General features: G+C 42.9%; 1 protein-coding gene across 1 annotated transcript in view; it reads right to left on the bottom strand.

The window, feature by feature from the left end:
• PARD6G (par-6 family cell polarity regulator gamma) overlaps positions 1–20,828 on the bottom strand; it is a 67,356-nt gene extending 46,528 nt beyond the window's left edge. Inside the window, exon 1 of the mRNA XM_083623993.1 lies at positions 20,352–20,828. Coding sequence (XP_083480119.1) covers positions 20,352–20,423 — 72 coding nt within the window. The 5' untranslated portion in view covers positions 20,424–20,828. The remainder of the gene's footprint in view (positions 1–20,351) is intronic.
• Positions 20,829–21,176: the final 348 nt, after the last annotated feature.

The following is a 21,176-nucleotide window of genomic DNA, read 5'->3' as shown; positions in this document are numbered from 1 at the left end:
CCAGGAGTTCATTTTAAATTGATTCTTTTTCACTTCCCTAATTTGACCAACAATTGGGAAATCCAGAGGCCCACTCTGCAAGATCAGTTCCTGCCAGGTTTTTGAGGGACATAAGAACGCTGGTTCTCCATTTACTGATGAAAACAGAATCCCCAATGACATAGATTTCTGATGTTGAAGAGGCCTTGGACTCCCAAGACTGTTGGTGATCATAACAGTACTCTGCAAGCCTACAAAGCCCACACCATATTCCCCTCTGTGAAGACTGCCTGTGCAAGAGAGTTCCTTGCAATGGAACTTGCTCACATAACCGTGCCTGGAAAAAAGCCTCAGGAGCTTTAAAGCAACATGCAGAGCTCCTTGAAATCCCTGAGCAGTGCTTTGAAGTCCTGACACTGGGACTTCAAAGCACCCAGTTATCTTATATCATTGTGACACCAGATAATTGATGGGTGGGCAGCTTCACTCACCTGTCAGGTTTGGACTGCGGCGTCAGGGCCTGAAAAATATCTGGTTCATGGACCCAAAAGGCTCCCCACCTGTGGCCATACATCCTTCCAAATATGTTGGAAGTCAGTTCCACTGAAGTCACTAGGTGACATTTGAGACAGTTTCCCTGAATGATAGTCATGCAAACAATGCAGATGTGGAACACACTAGGTTAATTTAATGAGGGGGAAATTGGGTGGAATTAAATTGTTCTTAACAAACACTAATTTCAATTCAGGCATTTTAATATTCATGTAGCCCTAAGAGACTTGGAAGAAAGTCTACAAAGGTAATTTCCATGTTCATTGCCTTGGCTATATTTGAAACTGTTAACTGGGAAGCAGATAAGCATCCTCAGCTCATTGCAAATGGAAGCTTCTACATGGAAATTAGGAGATGTCAAGCATCAGCAAGCTGTTACTCAAGTGAACAAGTAATTCATGGAGTCAGAGCTGGAGAAGTACCGTATTTTTCCATGTATAAGACTAGGTTTTTTCCCTAAAAAATAATGTCAAAAATTAGGGGGCGTCTTATACACGGATAGTGCCAAGGGTGGACTGGCGATTGGTTGCTGCCACAAAAATAGAGGGCATTTTATACATGGGGGCGTCTTATAGATGGAAAAATATGGTATATTAGTCTTTAGCTGTCAAGGACTCTGATTTTAAGTTACGAACCACTAAGAAACAAGTCAGTAAAAGGGAAAAGATTTGATGAAATATTGCCAATCCGAACACTGCAGATAAATCTTCCCACAGCCATGCATGCAGAAGGGTTGTGTATGGTGCAAACAGCAGTGTCAAAGGGGGGTGGGGGGAAATCCAGCAACGACTATTTTGTTGTTTCTTTCTTGTAAACTGCCTTGTGTATGATAATATAGAAATGAGCTATACAAATTAAAAGTGAAATGAAATGAGTTTAGAGGCGGAACCCCAGTGAACGGACTTATGCATTTAATTAATTAATTAATTAATTAATTAATATACTGTCCTATGCCTGGAGGTCTCAGGGCGGTTCACAGAACAAAATCAAAATATAAAACCACAAAATATAAACAACCCAATAACCCGTTTGTAACGATTCTCCTTTGTAACATTTATACAGTACAGTATATTAAGTACAGTAATTAAGAATTTGTCCTTTGACTTTTGCATCTCTTGTCGTTAGAAGCAACTCATCTCACATAAAATCACAATCTTACGTGTCCAAATGTGAGAAATGAAAGCTTTTTTAAAAAAAAAATACAACTCTTCCTATCTGAAGAGTTTTAGGAAAATGTTTTTGTTTTTTTAAAAGAGTTCTGTGAAGCCTGGAAAGCTTGCTTACCATTACAATGAAACTTGGTTAAATAAATAAATAAAGCAATACAAGTCTCATTCTTTTGGGCAGACACAATTGTAACCCTTCATAAGAACCTAGAAATTAAGAAGTCAGGTCAACCGATGGAGTAAATATTTAGAGGTTTGCATCCAAACACTCATGTGGAGGCAGAGACGTAGCTAGGTGACCTTGTGCCCCTGGCAGAACCGTCCAGATTGCGTCCCCCTAGCCACGGACAAATTAGCTCTTCTTTCTGCCTCTCCTCCAACGCACCCCCCTTCCACCCATTCAATCCACCCTCTATTTAAAAGCATTTCCTATGAGGCATTAATCAATATTTACATTTACGGACATATTTTTAGCCGATTTTTCGCCCCTCCCCATTGCCTGCGCCCCTGGCAGAGAGCCCACTTCACACACACCCCAGCTATGGTCCTGTGTGGAGGTCACCAAGCCCCCCTCCCACTTTACAAAGTCTGACGCAGAGACTTAGCAGAACCATATCAGAAATGACCAATTTGGCTTGAAGGGTTTTCATAAAGGCTGCAAGCTAAAAATAAAAAGCATGCGAGAACACAGTGGCCTGTTAAGTTAACCACCCCTTCTCTTCAGGCTACATACTTTTGGATCCCAACTGTTTCATTTTTTATTTTAAAAAGGTTATTTCCATTCCCTTCTTCCCTAATTAAAGGCTGGTGAGCAGCAATGATATATTACTAAGCAGCGCACTGGGTAGTAGAAGAAATAGGATACCTCATAGTTGGTATTGATCTCTAAAGGCCTTTTCCAGACTAGTCTCCTCAACTGCTTTGAACCTTCCTATCACTAGAGTGCTAAATGGCTTTTAGAAGGGTGTTCTTTTGCCTATCACCCAGGCTACACTAAGACAGCAGCCAGAACAATCCTTCATTATGGGAACCTAATCTACTTATTAGAGCAGTTTTTGAACAATGAAGTACAGTAATCTACTTTGGCCTACTTGCCTAACGCAAACCTCGACTGACATCGCAAAGCTAAAAGCAAGGGAAGGAAGGGCAATACGGGGTTGACGGTAATTTAGGCTGACAGTGCTGCGAGAACGGTGACTAACAAAATAGTATTACACATGCTTGCTCTTCAAACAATGACCCCTCGTTCTAAGAATCTCCCTCAATATTAGTCACCGTCTGGTCGATTTGCAGATACAAGCAGCAAAAGATGTCTAAGGAACCAACCTGTCCTAGCATAACAGGGAATCTCATCTATTCCCATAATAAAATCAACGTCAGGGACGATACAAGGGGTAGAGAATGTACGAAGGCAAATTCTCTGTTTCATGTGATATGAATGCCAGTTGTCAAATGGTTTCGATGGTTTCGATACAACAATCTGCATGTGCAAATGATGCTAATTGTTTTAACTTTTAAAAAAAGGATTTACAGAGAAACTAAAACTTGGGCACAATACGTAATCTTAGAAAACTGATTAGAAGGTCAGAATGAACCAGGTTGGGAAATGCTACAGCTCCAAAATTTAAGGAGGGTGTGTGTGTGATTTAAAATGCCTTCCAAAATTACAAGCTACTAAATCTGTTAAACATTGTCTCAAAAATTCTGTTCAGTTGATGTTTTTGAAAATTTGAATATGATATTTGAATAAGCTCAACTATTGGGCTGAATTCAGCATTAGAAATTAGCCAGGCAGAAGGCACAATTTGCGACTGGTGTGGGCCAATTGCGACCACGTGAAGATCACATAATGCCACGTTGGCGACTGAGGAAAGCAAAATGTCATTTAGAGAAGAATCTGAAATATATCCCTTGAAGTTTGAATTTGTTCTATTCCTGGTTGTTTTCTGTGATGTTTTAATGTGTTGTAAACCACTTTGAGATTTGTTCTTTAAAATATAAAGTGGTATAAAAATGAAATAAAGAACATTTCACTGGAGAAATGGGGTGTATGTGTGAGTGTATACACACACACACACATACATAGACGCACACACCCTGCCCATCTGGCTGGGTTTCCCCAGCCACTCTGGGAGGCTTCCAACAGAATATTAAAAACACGGTAAAACATCAAACATTAAAAGCTTCCCTAAACATTCCATTATGGTGACCATAACCTAGGTTTAAGTTGCCATTTGGTGATTAACTTATATATCTGAGTTTCCAACACTAGGGCTGAAGAAATATTCTGTCAAAAGAACAGGCAGGCTTTGGGCAAAGGGCTTCTTATTTAGTCATTTAATTGGCAAATATGCCAAGGAACCCAAGTAGCTTTATGCAGCCTTCATGGAGTTCATGACAGCTTTTGACAGAATGGACCAAAAATAGATTTATGGTTTAAACTGTGAAACACAAGCTCTTCATGGATCCAGCAATGGCTTTACTAGAGATATCTAGTTGACCATTGTGAGAAATAGGAGGTTCTATTAAAAGAGCCATCAATCTGCTTCAACGAGGCTCTTAGGTATCTGAAAGCACAGGGGGGATAGTCCAGCTTTCTAGAAAAAAAAATCCAGTTAGTGTGTGCGCAACACAGATATTTGATGGACCTATTCCTATTATATTAGTGGCACACTCAGAATTATAACATGCAGAACATTTTCTAGCAGCACACATGTTGTAATGAAGCACCCATATTTACTCTGGCAGATGATATACTTTTGTCATCATGAAGAGAAGGTGGTTTACGATGACTCCTCAGAAATTATGACATGGCCTGCCAAGAGGAACAGTGAAATGCCAATTATACTAAACTACCGAGTTATTTCTGGAGCTCATGCTATGTACCACAAATGGTTGTGCAATGGTCAGGAGCGAGGGCAAGTTAGAAGCTACAATTTTCTTAGTAACTGGTTTTCAGAAACAAGGTACTTTGAATACTCCTCTAACTGCAGCAAAAGGTGACCATTTCCAAATCTTTTATAAGCAACTGTGGGTTTTTTATAATAATAAAAAAATAGATTTTGAAAGGTGAAAATTGAATTTCATTTGTTCTGAAGATCCCTGCTGGAGTTGCCTTCAAGAACCCTGGCAGCATATATGAGCGCTGAAGTTGCGTGTTTATGTCAATAAAGCCCATATTCTCACAGCTGTTTTCAATATTATTTCAAGTTATGTAAAGAAGTGCTGCATTTTTATGAGAATAAAATGCACTCGCTTGACATGGACCCACAAAACCCAAAGAGCTGGTGCCATTAGTAGTCACCAAAATTAACTGTGGGAGAAGCCTGCCAGAAGTTAGTGGGACTGATCCAGGATTCACTACAGTCACTACTTGCTTAATTTTAACTATATAACACATATTAGGGGAAATTACTTCCATGCGTCAACATGAAGCTCTCTGCACAAAGCCTTTTTAGCATTAGAAGACTGTAAAATATGCCATCTCAGAATTCCAACAGAGAAGTGTTGGTACATCTAGAAGGCACTGCAGTAGAATTTTTTACATCGTTACGTATTGTACTGCAAGATTTATGCTGGAGCAAGGGAGACGCTTGTTTTGAATTTGTTAACAGATCTATCTAAACTTGCTGCCAAATCAATTGAGAATGATTGAGTAGCAAGATTTGTAGAAACACAAACTGAGAATGAAGCAGGACGCTAGCTAAACTGATGAACATGGAGGAGAGATTTCCACAAACAAGGTGTGATGTCTGACAAAACCCTCCTGACAACAGAGAGGTGAAATAACCTCACACTGCTCCCGACACATCAGCTCATCATACTACTACAGCAGTAGTAACCAACATTTCTGGAAAGAGCCCTACAAGTAAAGCCCAATGTATGAGGCATGACCTACAGTACACAAATGCCACCTCATACATTTAACCTCTGAGAGAACCGTCTTCCCCATGACACTGGTTAAAGTGTATTCACTTATTAACACTTCCTAGTTGGTTGCCATTACAGTGGTACCTCGGGTTACATACGCTTCAGGTTACAGACTCCGCTAACCCAGAAATAGTACCTCAGGTTAAGAACTTTGCTTCAGATGAGAACAGAAATCATGCTCTGGCGGCGCAACAGCAGCAGGAGGCCCCATTAGCTAAAGTGGTGCTTCAGGTAAAGAACAGTTTCAGGTTAAGAACGGACCTCCGGAACGAATTAAGTACTTAACCCAAGGTTTTGTTGTTTAGTCGTTTAGTCGTGTCCGACTCTTCGTGACTAATTCTAATTCAAAAGCATCAATTTTTCGGCGACCAGTCTTCTTTATGGTCCAGCTCTCACTTCCATACATCACTACTGGGAAAACCATAGCTTTAACTATATGGACCTTTGTTGGTAAGGTGATGTCTCTGCTTTTTAAGATGCTGTCTAGGTTTGTCATTGCTTTTCTCCCACGTCCTCTTGCTTATAAGCCTCAAGTCTTTTAATACAGTGGCACTTCAAGTCTTTTAACCCGAGGTACCACTGTATTAAAAGACTTGAGGCTTATAAGCAAGAGGACGTGTTTAAAATATGCTCCTCATGCCGGAGGGGAACATAAAAATTCAGGCCAAAATTGCTCACACAATGATTGTTTAGGCAATTCCACAACAATCCAGAAACCCAAGAAATTCAGAACTGACTGAAATCTGGCACCATGTCTTCATTTATGAACAGCAGCAATATAAACAATGTGGTTTATTTTTTTATGTCTGGATCCCCTTCCTCATGGTTTGAATAATCAACTTATTGTTGCTGTTTTTAAAATGCAATGGTGTTTTTAAAAGGATTTTCATCAGTTACCAGTGAAATGACTGCATTGCAGGGGGTTGAACTAGAGGGCCCTTGTGGCCCCTTCCAAATCTACAATTCTGTGATTTTGAGCTAGCCAAAGGTTTTCTATTTCTGGCAGCACATCATGGATGAAACACTGAGGGAGGAAAGATTGCTCAAAACTGTTGCTATCTATTTAATCCTGAGTCTGACACCACACAAACTTTAAAAGGCAATGGCTATCTCCCAAATGTTTTAAGTAGCTCAGGCTAAATACCTTTTTTGGGATTTGAATTCTAAAGCTATTGTAGTTGAGAATGCATTTTATTTCACTTTTTCAAGAAAAGAAGAAGTTTAAATTACTAGAAGTTCAAGAAAGTATACACACTTTCCAAAGTTGCCTGCAGAGAAGGCATATAGGCTAGGTAATGGGAGACACTTACAAATGTATCATCCTCATGGTAATGGTTCAAAAATTAGGGTATAAATTAGCAGGCTCTACTATCGTATTCATGATAATACACTATCAAGCAAGACAAGACACAAGCTTTCTCAGTGTTGCTCCACTCTAGTGATTGTTGTTCACAGAACAGAACTGCCAAATGACTAACTGACTTCAGCATGTGTCAGAAATCCAAACTACTGCAGAGAGCCAACAATATCCACAGTTTAAACCAGAACAATCTAGACATTGTTGCATGGAAGACCTTCCAACCACAGGGAAGAGCTTCATATGTTGCATGAATTGGCACCATAGCGTAATCCAGGGGCAAAACTGATAGGGATGCTTGAGGAACTGGGTTTCTGCAAATTCCAGTTTGAACTGACCTAATCTGCTCCTCACGGGCTAATGTATAAATCAGAACTTAGTTACCCACAGAATTTCACACTTCGCAAAAATATTCCAGTACCATTCTCTCAAAGAGGTAGATACATAAAGATAAAACTAAGATTAAAGGTAAAGGTACCCCTGACCATTAGGTCCAGTCGTGACCGACTCTGGGGTTGCACGCTCATCTCGCTCTATAGGCCGAGGGAGCCGGTGTTTGTCTGCAGAAAGCTTCCGGGTCATGTGGCCAGCATGACTAAGCTGCTTCTGGCGAACCAGAGCAGCACAGGAAACGCTGTTTACCTTCCCGCTGGAGCGGTACCTATTTATCTACTTGCACTTTGAGGTGCTTTTGAACTGCTAGGTTGGCAGGAGCAGGGACCAAGCAATGGGAGCTCACCCAGTCGCGGGGATTCGAACCACCAACCTGATTGGCAAGCCCTAGGCTCTGTGGTTTAACCCACAGCGCCACCCGCGTCCCTTAAAACTAAGATTATATGCAGATTAAATGAATGCAGGAACGGGACAGAAAAGACTTATGGCAGGGGTACCCAAACTTTTTTCAAAGAGGGTCAGATTTGATGAAGTGAACATGTGTAAGGGCCAACCGGATTAAATCAACCGGTCCCTGAAACGGACTTTGGACATGCCTGACTTATGGGATAACAAATGCTGAAGTGACGTAGACCAGAAATAGTCTGATTTGCTCATCCCTGCCACCAACATGGTAAGAGGCCCTGTTTATAAAGCGTAGTCCCTTTAAAAAGAAATAAAGAATAGAATAAAATAAAATAGAAGAGTAGAATGGTGTGGAACAAAAGAGGGGCTGGACAGGCACCTTCAGAATTCTACTTCCCTTCTATACCTTACAAAAACAAAATGAAAGCTTGTGGGTTGACAGGTCTTGCACGCTGGGAGTTGGCCTAATTTCAGACATTATCTCCTTCTCATTTCAGATCATCAGTCATATCCCCAAATCAGCAAACAACTTGTCAAATGGAAAACATCGCGCTAGCAAAACAGGCAGGGATGTGGCAACAGCCCGTTACACCTAAACGTGATTAGAGGCTATTCTGTCACACGGTAGTTATCCTCAGAAGACTAGCTTCTATCAGGTACACCTAGAAATTAATTATTCTAAAGGCATTCTTAAAGGACTTTGATTATTATTTTTTTGCCGCAGGAGATTCCTCCAAATAGAAACCCACCTGGGTAAAAAAACACAAGGTAATTCTTATGAGACCCTCTGGTTCTGCCCATTTCAAACAATAATTCCAGCAGAAAGATACAATGACAAAGAGAGGTGTGAGGTGTGTGTGTGGGGGGGAACTGTATTCATGTATTCTCAGTTTAAAATTCTACAGGCAATACTTAAATCTTGCCCATTTTCACAATTCCCTTCCTGCATCCACTAATGTCCAACTAATGCAACACGTTATCTAAAATACTAGCAAAAATCTAATGCCTCAAGAAGCATGACAGTTCAGCATATTAATTCAGGTGTGTATCCCATGTGCTTCTCACAGGAACCTCATTGATGTGTCTGTCCCAAAACTACAAGTGATAGGAACTTGAAGCGTGGATCAACATTTGAAAAACAACTCACATTGAACAGGTTATGCCTACCAGACACATTGTTTCAACATTCTTGGAACCAAATTCCACGTTCCAAACAAGAGTTTAACTGAAGCCCAGCTCACAAGGTTGACACAGCTAAGTGTTTTCCTTAGGGCCAGGTGGTACATTACATGCAATATAATGCACCAGCTGGAGACTGGTGGCTCTTTTTAAAGAGGAAACGCAGCTTTTGGAGAGAATGGTGTGAAGTAGCAGCAGAATGCTTAATGCTTTCCCTACTGCGGCAAAGTCCCGCAAAGCAGCTTTTCCCACTGCAGACAGTCAAATGCAAGGATGTGCACATATGAAAACCTGAAGGGAGCAAAATGGAGAAAGGAAAGGGCACACAAAGAGTTAAATAGGCCCTTCCCACTCCAGATCAACTCTTGCAGAAATAGCCACCCCCCTTTTTAAAGGAGACCATCAGACTACGGTTACATGAATTTGTATGTACTTATTGAGCCTTTAGGAATATCTATTACTTTGTGAATCTTGAAAATTTCAGAATACATGATTTTATCTTAAAAGAGAATGATGCTTGTAAATCCAAAAAGAACTAGAACAAGACTCTACTTAGATATTTTTCTGGTAGATCACTTTTAAGAAGCATGTAAATGGTATATGTACTTTTTTCTTTTTCTTTTTGCTATTCTATCTCTCTTTCTCAATAAAATATATTCTAGTAAAAGATATGGAACTGGGGTGGGTGGGGGTGGGGATAGAAATAGTTAAAAATGTAATGCTATTACTGCTTACCTGCTGAATTCAAACTCTGTTATGCAAAATCTCTCCAGATTTCCCATGCATCTGATGAAATCTGATTCAGCGGCTAAGTTTGGCAAGGCACAGCAGTGGAACAACAAGAAAAGCTCTCAGACCCCAGGGGAATTAATTGATACAGAATACAATTCAAAATATGAGTCAAAGCAAAAGTGTGGATGAGCCCTTTGTCTGAGTAATTAATGCGAAACAAAACCACCTCCAGCTGCAGGGTTTTAAAATCTAACAGCAATTTAAAGAGTGCATTGTATGGCTTACATGTAGGAATGGAAGATCCCTTTTCGACAAGTTACATGTAGCCAGATGTAATTTCTCACTCAAAAAGGACTTTTGCTACCAGTTTAGCAGAGTGATGATGAATAACCGCTGGTTCCAACAGTAGCTGGTATGGGAGTTGAACACCCACCCACCCCAAGAAAACCCTAGACACATTTAGCTTTTTGTGAGTTGTGGTACATGCTAAAAAAAAGTGGAAGACATGACTAGTCAAAACTGCTAGAGAACTAGACCTTCCTGATTTTCAGGGTGCTGTCGCTGTTCTGGCCCCACAGAATAAAAGAGTGGAAGAACAAGTCGAGATAATAATCTTTCATTGAACTTGTTAGTGTAAAAGCCCAAGCTGTTCTTGATTGGCTGAATTTAAGCAAGTCTTCTAGCCACAGTAGAAACAGATAACCAAAGTCAGGTATAACTAAGCAACCCAAACTTTTATCATCACAGGAAGGCATACAAACACAGGATACACGACTTGCTGGGAAAAAATAGGAGCTGCCATAGGGACTAGGAAAGATGGACTAGAAAGTCTTATAGTGCATGCTTTAAATTTCCTATTTAGGAAAAAATATATATTTAAAAGATTTGTGCCCTGCCTGTCTTCCACAGAAGTCCAAGAGGGTCAAGAATACTCAAGTGAGACCCTTTAAAAAAAGCTATACTTTCACCAGGCAACAAAAAGTTAACAGTGATAAAAACAGGAAGTAAAGTAAGGAGGACATTCTACTGATGTGGCAACTGAAACACCCAGACTCTTGTGCCTCCAATGTTGATCTAAATCAGTGGTTTCATAATAAAAATGTGCTCATGCCACACTTGATAAGAAATACATTGGAAAACAAAAGCTGGAGAGCCGCAGGTTTCCCCATCATACTCACAATTCCAAAATTCCAGCCCAACTGATTGAAATCTTGTGCTGTGGTCTAAACCACAGAGCCTAGGGCTTGCCGATAAGAAGGTCGGCGGTTCGAATCCCTGCGACGGGGTGAGCTCCCATTGCTCGGTCCCTGCTCCTGGAAACCTAGCAGTTCAAAAGCATGTCAAGGTGCAAGTAGATAAATAGGTACTGCTCCGGCGGGAAGGTAAACGGCATTTCCAGGCACTGCTCTGGTTTGCCAGAAGCGGCTTAGTCATGCTGGCCACATGACCTGGAAGCTGTACACAGGCTCCCTCGGCCAATAAAGCGAGATGAGCGCCGCAACCCCAGAGTCAGCCACGACTGGACCTAATCTCAAGAGATCTGCAGAGGACAATGCAAGAATCTATAGTCGCTTACCCCGGAACACAAAGCTCATCCCATGACGTAGGAATCTAGAAGTTAGTGACTGAAATCTCTCTCCAAGCATTGCAGCTGTGAAGTATTAATTACCTCTATCAAGAAGCACTTCAAACCAACATGGTTTTTGCCACCTTTCCTTTCCCAGTTCCCAAATAAAAAGACTCAGGCTGCATACACACAACATCTTATTCAAGAACCAATGGAGACCAAGTACTTGTCTTTTTCTACACAGTCCATGTACCATCTAGATCTATTGCCTTTATCTTGCACCCCAAGAAGTGCTTCCTGAGAAAGTGGCTTCATTCTGAAAATAAAAGCTCATTGATTTTGCATTACCCTGCAGTGTGTCCATCTGAAAACAGATGGAGGCAGACTAGGGATGAACCAAGACCTTTTGGTAGCTGAGGCGAACCACAAAATGGTGCTGCCACACCCTGCTAGGTAAGAAGGGACGAGTGAATATCCACATCAGGAACAAGGGGGGTGAGGGAAATAAATATCTACACCTGGAACAAGGTTGGGAGGAGACCCAAAGTGCCTCCTGTTTGCCAAGAGGCCACAATAGAGGTGGCAACAAATCTAGTCTCCTAGGAGTGTGCTGCAGAAACGACATTTTTGTGCTACTAACATTCTACCAGGTTTGTCATTTCTTCTCCTTTCAAATAAACAAAGTTCCTGATTACATCTGGAGGCCCAGGATGCAGGACAGCACCCACTCATACCATTTCTTCTAGGCTAAAGCATTGGAGGATAAACAAGAAAACACGAGTTCGCATTCTCAACTTTCTTGTTCCCAGACAGGTTTTCACAAGTCTTGGCGCTTACAACATAAAAGATGAGTTGATCCATTTATTTTTTTTAGGATGACAGCATAGGCATCGGCCGGAAAGAACAGCACACCCCAAGTGGCATTTTGAGCTGCATTTGATCTAGAGCAGTCTAGCCAAGTTGGTCAAGATCATGCTTGCAAACAGCTACCCACCTATGGCAGATAAGAATAGCCACTAGGCAGGGAAGTACATGCCACCTGTAAGATGGCTATTTTCTCTTTCAGGCCATCTGGGCTAAGAATAATAAGTTATTTGCAAAACGGAGCTGAGACACACTTGTTCTATGTGGTTAAACAGTTGCCCACTTCATTAGCAAGACACCCATGTCCACTTAAGTCAGACAGGAAGCGATGGAGAGCAACAGATACCTTAGTAGCTCAATGCATTCTTACAGACGGATCGCCAAGTCCTAATGGGATGTTATTTGTTCATAAATTATGAGCTGCTTTTCCAAGCGCTAAAAAGTGCTGCGTACAAGTCGAAATTCAATAGCAAGAAGCAAATATTCAAACAATACAGCTGAAGCCAAAGTGTTTCCCCTCAGTGCCCACCCTAAGTCACAAAGTGCCCTAAACAAACCTTTCTAAATTTAAGGAAACATCCATTCTTACCATCTCCCCCTAAAAACAGAAGGCCAAACTAGACGCAATGGAGACACCATTCATGTGTTCATCCCATTTACATATAAAACAAGAATGGGAACCTGACTTCACAGGTCACCAACACATACCCAGAGGTTTTCCTTGGGGTGCCCCCAATAAAATTAGGATTGGGGAGATTAACTCTTGCCTCCCCAACTGCACTCTCCAGGAAAATCAGGGGGTGCGAAGGGTTCAACACTCTTGTATACTCAGCTTACTGCTGAATAAAGACCTAAAGATAGACAGACACACTTAATGCATGTGGGGTCAAGCACTTTAGAAGAAACACATTTCTGCCAATCATATCTACTTAATGCTGCTTCCAAACAGGATTCTGGAGTAATGATCCCAACACAAACCCTTGAGTCACTATAGGTTTATTGTTCCAGAACATGAACACCTCCCTCAGGAAGAAAGAAAACTTGATGGGGTGCCCTCTTCTCACAAGAGTGTTATCAGAACTACCATGCTCTACTTAACATTTTGTTTTGGAGATGGAACAGCCCAGTCGTATGCGTGTCTGGACACAGTCAGATTACTCAGCAGGAAGTGCTACCTACTCCCAGGCGAGTATGCGCAGAATAAAGCTGCAACCCAACCAGTCCAAGTGAGACCGTGAGACTTTCTCATCACCTACTACAAAAATGCTGACTTTGTCTCTCAATTAAATAAGAAATAACTGTTACAGTTTTCCCACAAGTAAGGTAAATTTCAGTGCTAATCTGCCATTTGGCATATGGAAGACCATCTGTTATATACCTGACAAAATTAGTAACATGAACTTAAAAAGACAAGTTCAAAATTTCCACAATTCTCAAGGCATCTGCACCAAGCAGTGAAAAGCCTTTTCATCACTGCTGAATATCCACCTTGACATATTTTAAATATAAGCACTATATTTAAGTTTCACATGCCACTCCAAACCAGTGAATTAAACACCACCAACACACAACTATGTGGATTAAAACCATCTGTACTTTAATGATAACATGCCTCCCGAGCTGAAGAAACCATTTTCTTCTTTACTGGACAGCAGTTTTTTCAATTAAGGATTTCAGAGGCACAAGCTTAAGCACTCAGTGTATATTTGCCACTTGATGACTGGCATGTGCGTATGGGCCCTGTGCTGATACATCTCATCACATCACCACAAATGCGGTTACTTTTGATTCAAGAGAATCATTTCAGACATTCAACTGCAAGTCATCAAGACATACAGCAATTCAGTGCAAAGAAGCCTAAACACAGCTTTTCTGTAGCAGGGTGTGTGGATCAACAATATCTGGAGGCTTGCAACTCCCATCATCCCTGACCATGCTGGCTGGGGACGATGGGAGTTGGGAATCCAACAACATCTGGAGGGCCATAGGTTCCCCATCTCTGGTCGACATTAACGGTCCTGGAATCTGTGTTCGAAATTAGCCAGGCGCCAGGCGCATTTTGCATCTGGCTTTCGACCACTTTCGACCAAGTGAAGATGCCTGGGAGCCAGGATGCCACCCGACACCTCCACCATCTGGGGATCATTAGATCTGGATTGTTTTCACACACTAATAGCCCATCCTGTAGAATTCTATCAGTTATATTTTACATGCACAATCAGAATGAATTTCTGGAACCAAATTGCTTTTTCTGTGCAGATTGAGCAGGAGCAGGAACCACCATTAGGAAAAAGAGGTAGGACTAGGCCAATATATATGTGGACTGTCCCTGGATCAAGTGGCTTTTCCTCCTTATGTTCCCAACATTCTTCACCTAGCTCAAGGTTGTCATCTGAACTAGCTAGATGTTTAACTGAGAATTCATCACAGCCAATCAATCGTTTGAAAAATAACAACCTCCGAGCCACCTTGCCCCAAAATGGGAACTAGACATTCCATTTAGGTGACTGTAACCTTGGTTTAAGGAGCCATATGGTGCCTAGCTTATATATCTGAGTTTCTAACACTGCCTGGAGGAAAGGCTAAGCATCACTACCAGAAGGGTCGTAGTCAATAAAAGTGTCTACATGTTGAAGTACTTTCTCATATCAAAGCAGAGGAGGCACACACTTTGGAGATACTTTGTTTATTATGTCCTTTACTTTACCAGCAGCCCCTTTACTTAAATATTTCTCAAGACTCTAGTAAGGAACATTACCTCTGCCTGGAGCAAGACCTGAGAACATGGACGCTAATCGTCACAATCAATCAATTTTCTAGAAATGTTGTGTGGAGTTAATCATCCAAAAGTATGTTACTCTTGGTCAAAACAACATTTTTCCTTAGCTGTCTAACAACCTCTGCCCTGCCTTCCAGGTAAATCACACAGAGCCTATGTCACAACCTCATGCCATAGATGGTTTTAAAAAAAACATCCATAGCATTCTCTCTTCATTAGTCCTGTAGTCATGTCTAATGGGAAAGTATTCCACCACCAAGGCACTCAATATATTATGATTGCTACTCTAATATACAACTTGAGTGTAATTGATGGTAGCAATAACGGTCTTAGGAATCAATGTTAAGTGACAAAATACCACCAGTAGTAACTGATTGTGTACAGTGTGCTGCTCTCTTACATCTAGTAACCTGTATGTACTTCTGAGTATGACTGGAAAACAAATATTCTCACATATCACAGGAGGTATGCTGTTGGTTAATAACTACTTCAGGTACTTGGTCAAACAAATACTCTTGAAAAGGAGTTAAGATGAATGGTACACCATCAGTGTTGCAACTGTCAAACCTTGCCTTTGAGGGTCTATAAGCTAAAGGTAAAGGACCCCTGACAGTTAAGTCCAGTCACGAATGACTCTGGGGTTGCGGCGCTCATCTCGCTTTACAGGCTGAGGGAGCCGACGTTTGTCTGCAGTTTTTCCAGGTCATGTGGCCAGCATGACTAAGCCGCTTCTGGCGAACCAGAGCAGCGCATGGAAACTCCGTTTACCTTCCTGCTGGAGTGGTTCCTATTTATCTACTTGCACTTTGACGTGCTTTCGAACTGCTAGGTTGGCAGGAGCTGGGACAGAACAACGGGAGCTCACCCCGTTGCGGGGATTCAAATCGCCAATCTTCCAATCGGCAAGCCCTAGGCTCAGTGGTTTACACCACAGTGCCACCAGTGTCCCTTGAGGATCATACTGTATCACTAAAAATGGTACTATATCATTATGAAGCACTTCCGGTTTAATAGGCAGTAACACAAGGCAGCCAAAAGAGACAGCTACCTATAGACATACTTTTTGTGTATATCAGATTATCTGTATGAATCCCAGCAAACTAGTCTGGCTGACAGGGATTAAGAACTAGTATTTACATATAACACAGCCAATTCATTCCTTCAGAACAGTTCATTCAAAGGATGCTAAGCACAGCTCACACTTCTGACAGCATGGCCTTTCTACTGCCTAGTACGTGCACTGCAATGAAGTCTCAGAAGTCTGTGTTCTAAATGTACAATACTAAGACCGTTGAGAGAAATACCAGCTTTATTGGAATATGAAGGCGAAAGGCAGCCAGCTGACTATTTCATGCAACTCGGTTGCAGAACATCTGCTCTGTATGCAGACAGTCCCAGGTTCAAATCCCCAGCATCTCCAAGAATGGAACAGAAGTACCTCTGTCAGATGGAACAATGGTCTGGCTGGGTGCAAGACAGCTTCCCCAGTTCCCTATATTTCACCCAAAGTAAAGTCAAGCACCCATAATTTTGAAACAAAGAAAAGCAACTCATCCCTAACATAAAACATAGAAAGCTACAATACCCAGAGACCTCTGTTGGTTTCACAACAGGGATGGGTTACAATGCCCATCATCCCTGTCCACTGGCCTTGTTGGCCAACACTGATGGGTGTTCAAGAGTCCAACAAACATGGGCATATTTTAGTGCAACCCCTTTAAAGGACCAAATAAAGTGCGAAAAACAGTGGGGAATTTGCTCAGTCAGTGCCAGAACAGGAACTAAAATCCAGCTCTTTCTAATTTCAGCTTGCATTGTCCACAGAAGGACTCATGCCACCATTTAACATTGATTTAAACATTTTGCTATACAGTGGTACCTCGGGTTAAGTAGATCTGATTATCTATTGTATTTCATTTAACCCATATACATAACCTGTCTACAATCATGGCAAAAGAAAACGTATACAGTATTTGCTTCCTTACGATATACATTTACAGTGGTACCTTGGGTTAAGAACTTAATTCGTTCTGGAGGTCCATTCTTAACCTGAAACTGTTCTTAACCTGAAGCACCACTTTAGCTAATGGGGCCTCCTGCTGCCGCCACATGGCCAGAGCCCGATTTTTGTTCTTATCCTGAAGCAAAGTTCTTAACCTGAAGCACTATTTCTGGGTTAGCGGAGTCTGTAACCTGAAGCGTATGTAACCTGAAGCGTATGTAACCTGAAGCGTATGTAACCTGAGGTACCACTGTAAGCTGTTGAGAACACAGAGGCGATGCAACTCCCACCCAGAGGTATTGCTGTGGATCTTACATGCGCAAGGCAAGTTTGGAAGGCAAAGCCAAGAAAAAAAGAAAGAAAGAAAGAAAGAACGAAAGAGAAATAAATAAAGAAAAGTGGGCAGGAAAGTAAGCTAGCTGTGGGAATACAGATAAGGTGAGGCTAGAGTGATTTGGGGAAGAGAAGGCCTTCCAGATGTTGGTGGGCTACAATTCCTATCATCCTTCCCCGATTACTGGCCACAATGCCTGGGGATGAAGGGAGCTGGAGTCCGGCAACACCTAGAGAGGGCCATGGCTACTCCGCCTCTCTGGTGTAGTTCATTAACATACGTCTCACAACCACACATACGTCTGTCATAGATAAGCTGCCTGGAATGGCACAACTCCTGACAAAAGCAGAGGGCAAATCTGGTCTCATGCTGTTTCAAGCATAGCTACCTCCCTTGCTTGAACAGGGGCTTTGGGATGTAATGATGTTAAGTCAGGGTTGCCATACGTCCAGAATTTTCCAGACATAGCTGGTATTCAGCCCCCTGAAAGCGTCTGGGCAGAAATCACTGCAATGTCCAGGAAAGTCCAGACATATGGCAGCCCATGTCAGTAGTGTAGAGTTTGACGATTTGCATAAAAAAAAGCTCAAAAACTCAAACTTTGCCACAACCCCCCCTGCAAAAAACACAACAAATTTTCAAAAAAATGTTCAACAACTTTTGTATCCAGATTTTCACTTTTTGAAATATGGCAACTCTAGCAAACTTGTCAAAGCAGGCATGCCATGCAAGCACACAAAAGGGCAAGTCTTCACTATGCTCAAAGGGTTCAAGTACCTTCGCTATGATAAAAGACTAAAGTGCTCTTATTAGTCCAAGGGGGGGCGGAGAAATAACAGGAATTTACAAAATTATGAATAGTAAGAAGAAGATAGCCAAAATGCATTCTTACTCCCCCCCCATACTACTAGAACTTTGAGTCCCTCGCCAAAATCATCTATCTGTACACATGAAAACAGGAAGTGCTATTTCACACGCCTAGTTAACTTACAGAATTCACTGCCACAGGATGTGGCGATGGCCACTATATTAGATAGCTTCTAAAATGACAATTCATGACAGGTATCTCCATCAATGGGTACAATGGTACCTCGTTACGTACGCTTCAGGTTACAGACTCCACTAACCCAGAAATAGTACCTCGGGTTAAGAACTTTCCTTCAGGATGAGAACAGAAATTGTCCTCTGGCGGCACGGCGGCAGTAGGAGGCCCCATTAGCTAAAGTGGTGCTTCAGGTTAAGAACAGTTTCAGGTTAAGAACGGACCTCTGGAACAAATTAAGTACGTAACCCGAGGTACCACTGTATTGACAATGACAGCTAAATTCAACATCCATGTTGGGAGGCAATATGCCTCTGAATACCAAAGGCGAAGAGCATAAAATGGGGCAAAAGTTGTTGCCTTCACCGCTAACACCTGATTGGCTGGTTTATGGAACTGATCAGGGACAGGCAAATGTTGTCTGACGACATCTTCCATCATCGTTCATCATTGGCCATGTTGATGGGGGCTAACGGTTGGTGCAGGGTAGGCAAACATCATCTGAGGGCTAGATGGACCTTTAGGAAGATTCAACAAGCCTCTTCTTATGTTATGGTCCCCTCCCATCTCTTGGCTGATTTATCTGAAAACCGGAAGCTCTTGCAACTATGAAGCAGAATTCCAAGCATAGACTTCAGATGCCTGTAATTTATCCCTCATTACAAGCTTACACCTTCGTCCTAGGGCAAGAAAGGCAGGCTTTACTTAAAAGGCCTCTTCCAAAAGACAGCAAGGGTGGGGTGGTGCGGACAGATTGAGAGGGTGTAGTAGTGCAAATAGATCCGAATGCACTTAAAGTCAGAGTTGTGCCCTTTCAGCGGGAAACACCAAAAACGTGAAGACTACGTTTGGTAACTCGCAAGAACTTCCCTCCTCCCCTCACCCGCGACGAAGGAAGAGCTGAGAGATCAGGTGGCACCGGGAAAAGGGAGAGGGAGAAAGGGAGTCTACTACTCTCCAAACAAGTTTAAACACGAATGAAAGAGAGCGAGTTCGCAGAGCTCAAGACCTGCAAGGCAGCGACAGGGCCAGGAACAGATTCAAGAGGGCCAGTATGGGATTTAGCAGCAGGCTGCCTGGCGTTTCTTGAGAAGAACTCCAGAGGGTTGCATTCAGGGGAGAGAAATAAAGCTCCCCCCCCGGCTGTGTCTGCAGTCCAGTCGTCCCTTCCCGCGTCCACGGCAATATTTTCAAACCAAAACACAAAAGGTTTCGAAGTACTTCCATAAGGAGGAACAATGGGAAACGTTAAGCAGAGGCAGCCGAGCGTTTTGCAGGGACTGGACTCACTCCCACGCGAGTGGCGATCAAGTTTAACTCGACCGCGAGCGCGTGGGGGAGGAGTGGGGGGGGGCTTTGCGGCAACAGCATCCCCCCTCCAATCGGCCCTCCTCTTCTGAGGTTCACTAATCCAGATCTGAGCGAGCCTAACCTGCTTCTCTTTCCACCCGAGCTCCCCCCACCCCACCTCCCGCCGCCCTACTTGGAAAGCCCTTTTGTTGCGAACGGCCCACCAGCAAGAAACGTGCCGCGATCGCCGCCTGATCCCAGCAAGCCGACGAAGCCGGAGATTAAAGATCCAGGCGCCCCCGAAGCCACATTGAAACAAAAACAAAATCTGTGGAAAATGTCCAGGCGGAGACGTAAACCCACCCCTCACGACAAACACCCTAGAGATCTCGGGACAAGTTGCTATGGGATACGTCCCCTATGGTGGAGAGAGAAGGGAAAACATGTGTTTCACAGCAAGTCAAGCGGGGGGGGGGGGCTGGCGGGCAGAATATTCCCTTATATTCTTTCATAAATTGGCGCAGACACGTTTAAAAGAAAAAAAGAAGTTGCTGCCGGAGTAAGTTTCTTCCCTCCGGTGGAAAACTAGAGCAATCTCGTTTTTTTCAGACGCAAGACAAAGCATCATAAGGGGAGGGGGCGGGAGGATGCAAGGAGATGGGGGGTCTCCATTCATTTTAAAAAGAAGTTAGAGGAGGTGGGGAAAAGGTACTGGAAGGCGGGGGGGGGAGGGAAGGAAGGTTAATCCGGGCTGCAAGTAGTTATTCCTTATGTCCTTACCTTACTTTTCACTTCCACCGCGCTGTAGCCAAAATACCGCAGACTCTGAGATTTATTAAAGCTCCGATTCATTTTCTCGGCCCCCAGTTTGAAACCCCCCCTCGTCCTTCGCCTCCTCCTCTTCGCCCTCGCTCAACAAGGGCTGGGAAGACCCACCGCCTCCGTGAGAAAGTGCCCCCCGGGCGGCCGCTTCTTGCTGCTGCTCCGACCCTGGAATGTAACTTTCTTTGGAACGTTCAGCCTCCCGAGATTCTTTTACTTTGTCCCAGCGCGCTAATCAGAACGCCCGCCTAGCTCGCTCTTCGGGCTTCTGTTTGTTACAATCGCTTTCAGCTCGCAACGCGCCTCTGACTCAATAGGAAGGCGGCTGCAGCAGCAAGGACTGGGCCCCGCCTCCATCAGAAACCCTCCCACTTTCAGTCTTCGCCCGTTTCAAAAACCCCAGAGCTGCAGTCATCGCCGTCGCTCATCCTGGCCGCCAGAGGGCGCGCGTTTGCGGATTGTGACAGAATAATGATAATATTTGCTTAACTTGCTCAGCTAGCTAGCTGGCTGGCCGGGTGCTCAACAGTGGGCAGTGTCGCACCAAGGTCTGAAAAAGCAACAAACTCTGCTGCGTTAATGAGTATAAAGTCGCTTCCTTTTTTTAAAAAAGTCACATAAAACTTTATAATATGGGTGAATGCAAAATGCCCTTTTTCTTCTTCTTCCAGTGAATACGCCAAACTTTCTTTTGGTCATTTTTGCATATGAGGGCGTGCAAGTTCATTAACATTGAAGGATATTTATGCAAGTATGCGCAGGACCAGGATCTTTACAGAAACA

The sequence above is a fragment of the Podarcis filfolensis genome, assembly GCF_964270895.1.
Source record: "Podarcis filfolensis genome assembly, chromosome: 7".
In the NCBI taxonomy this organism is placed as follows: Eukaryota; Metazoa; Chordata; class Lepidosauria; order Squamata; family Lacertidae; genus Podarcis; species Podarcis filfolensis.
This window is presented reverse-complemented; position numbering and strand designations above follow the sequence as displayed.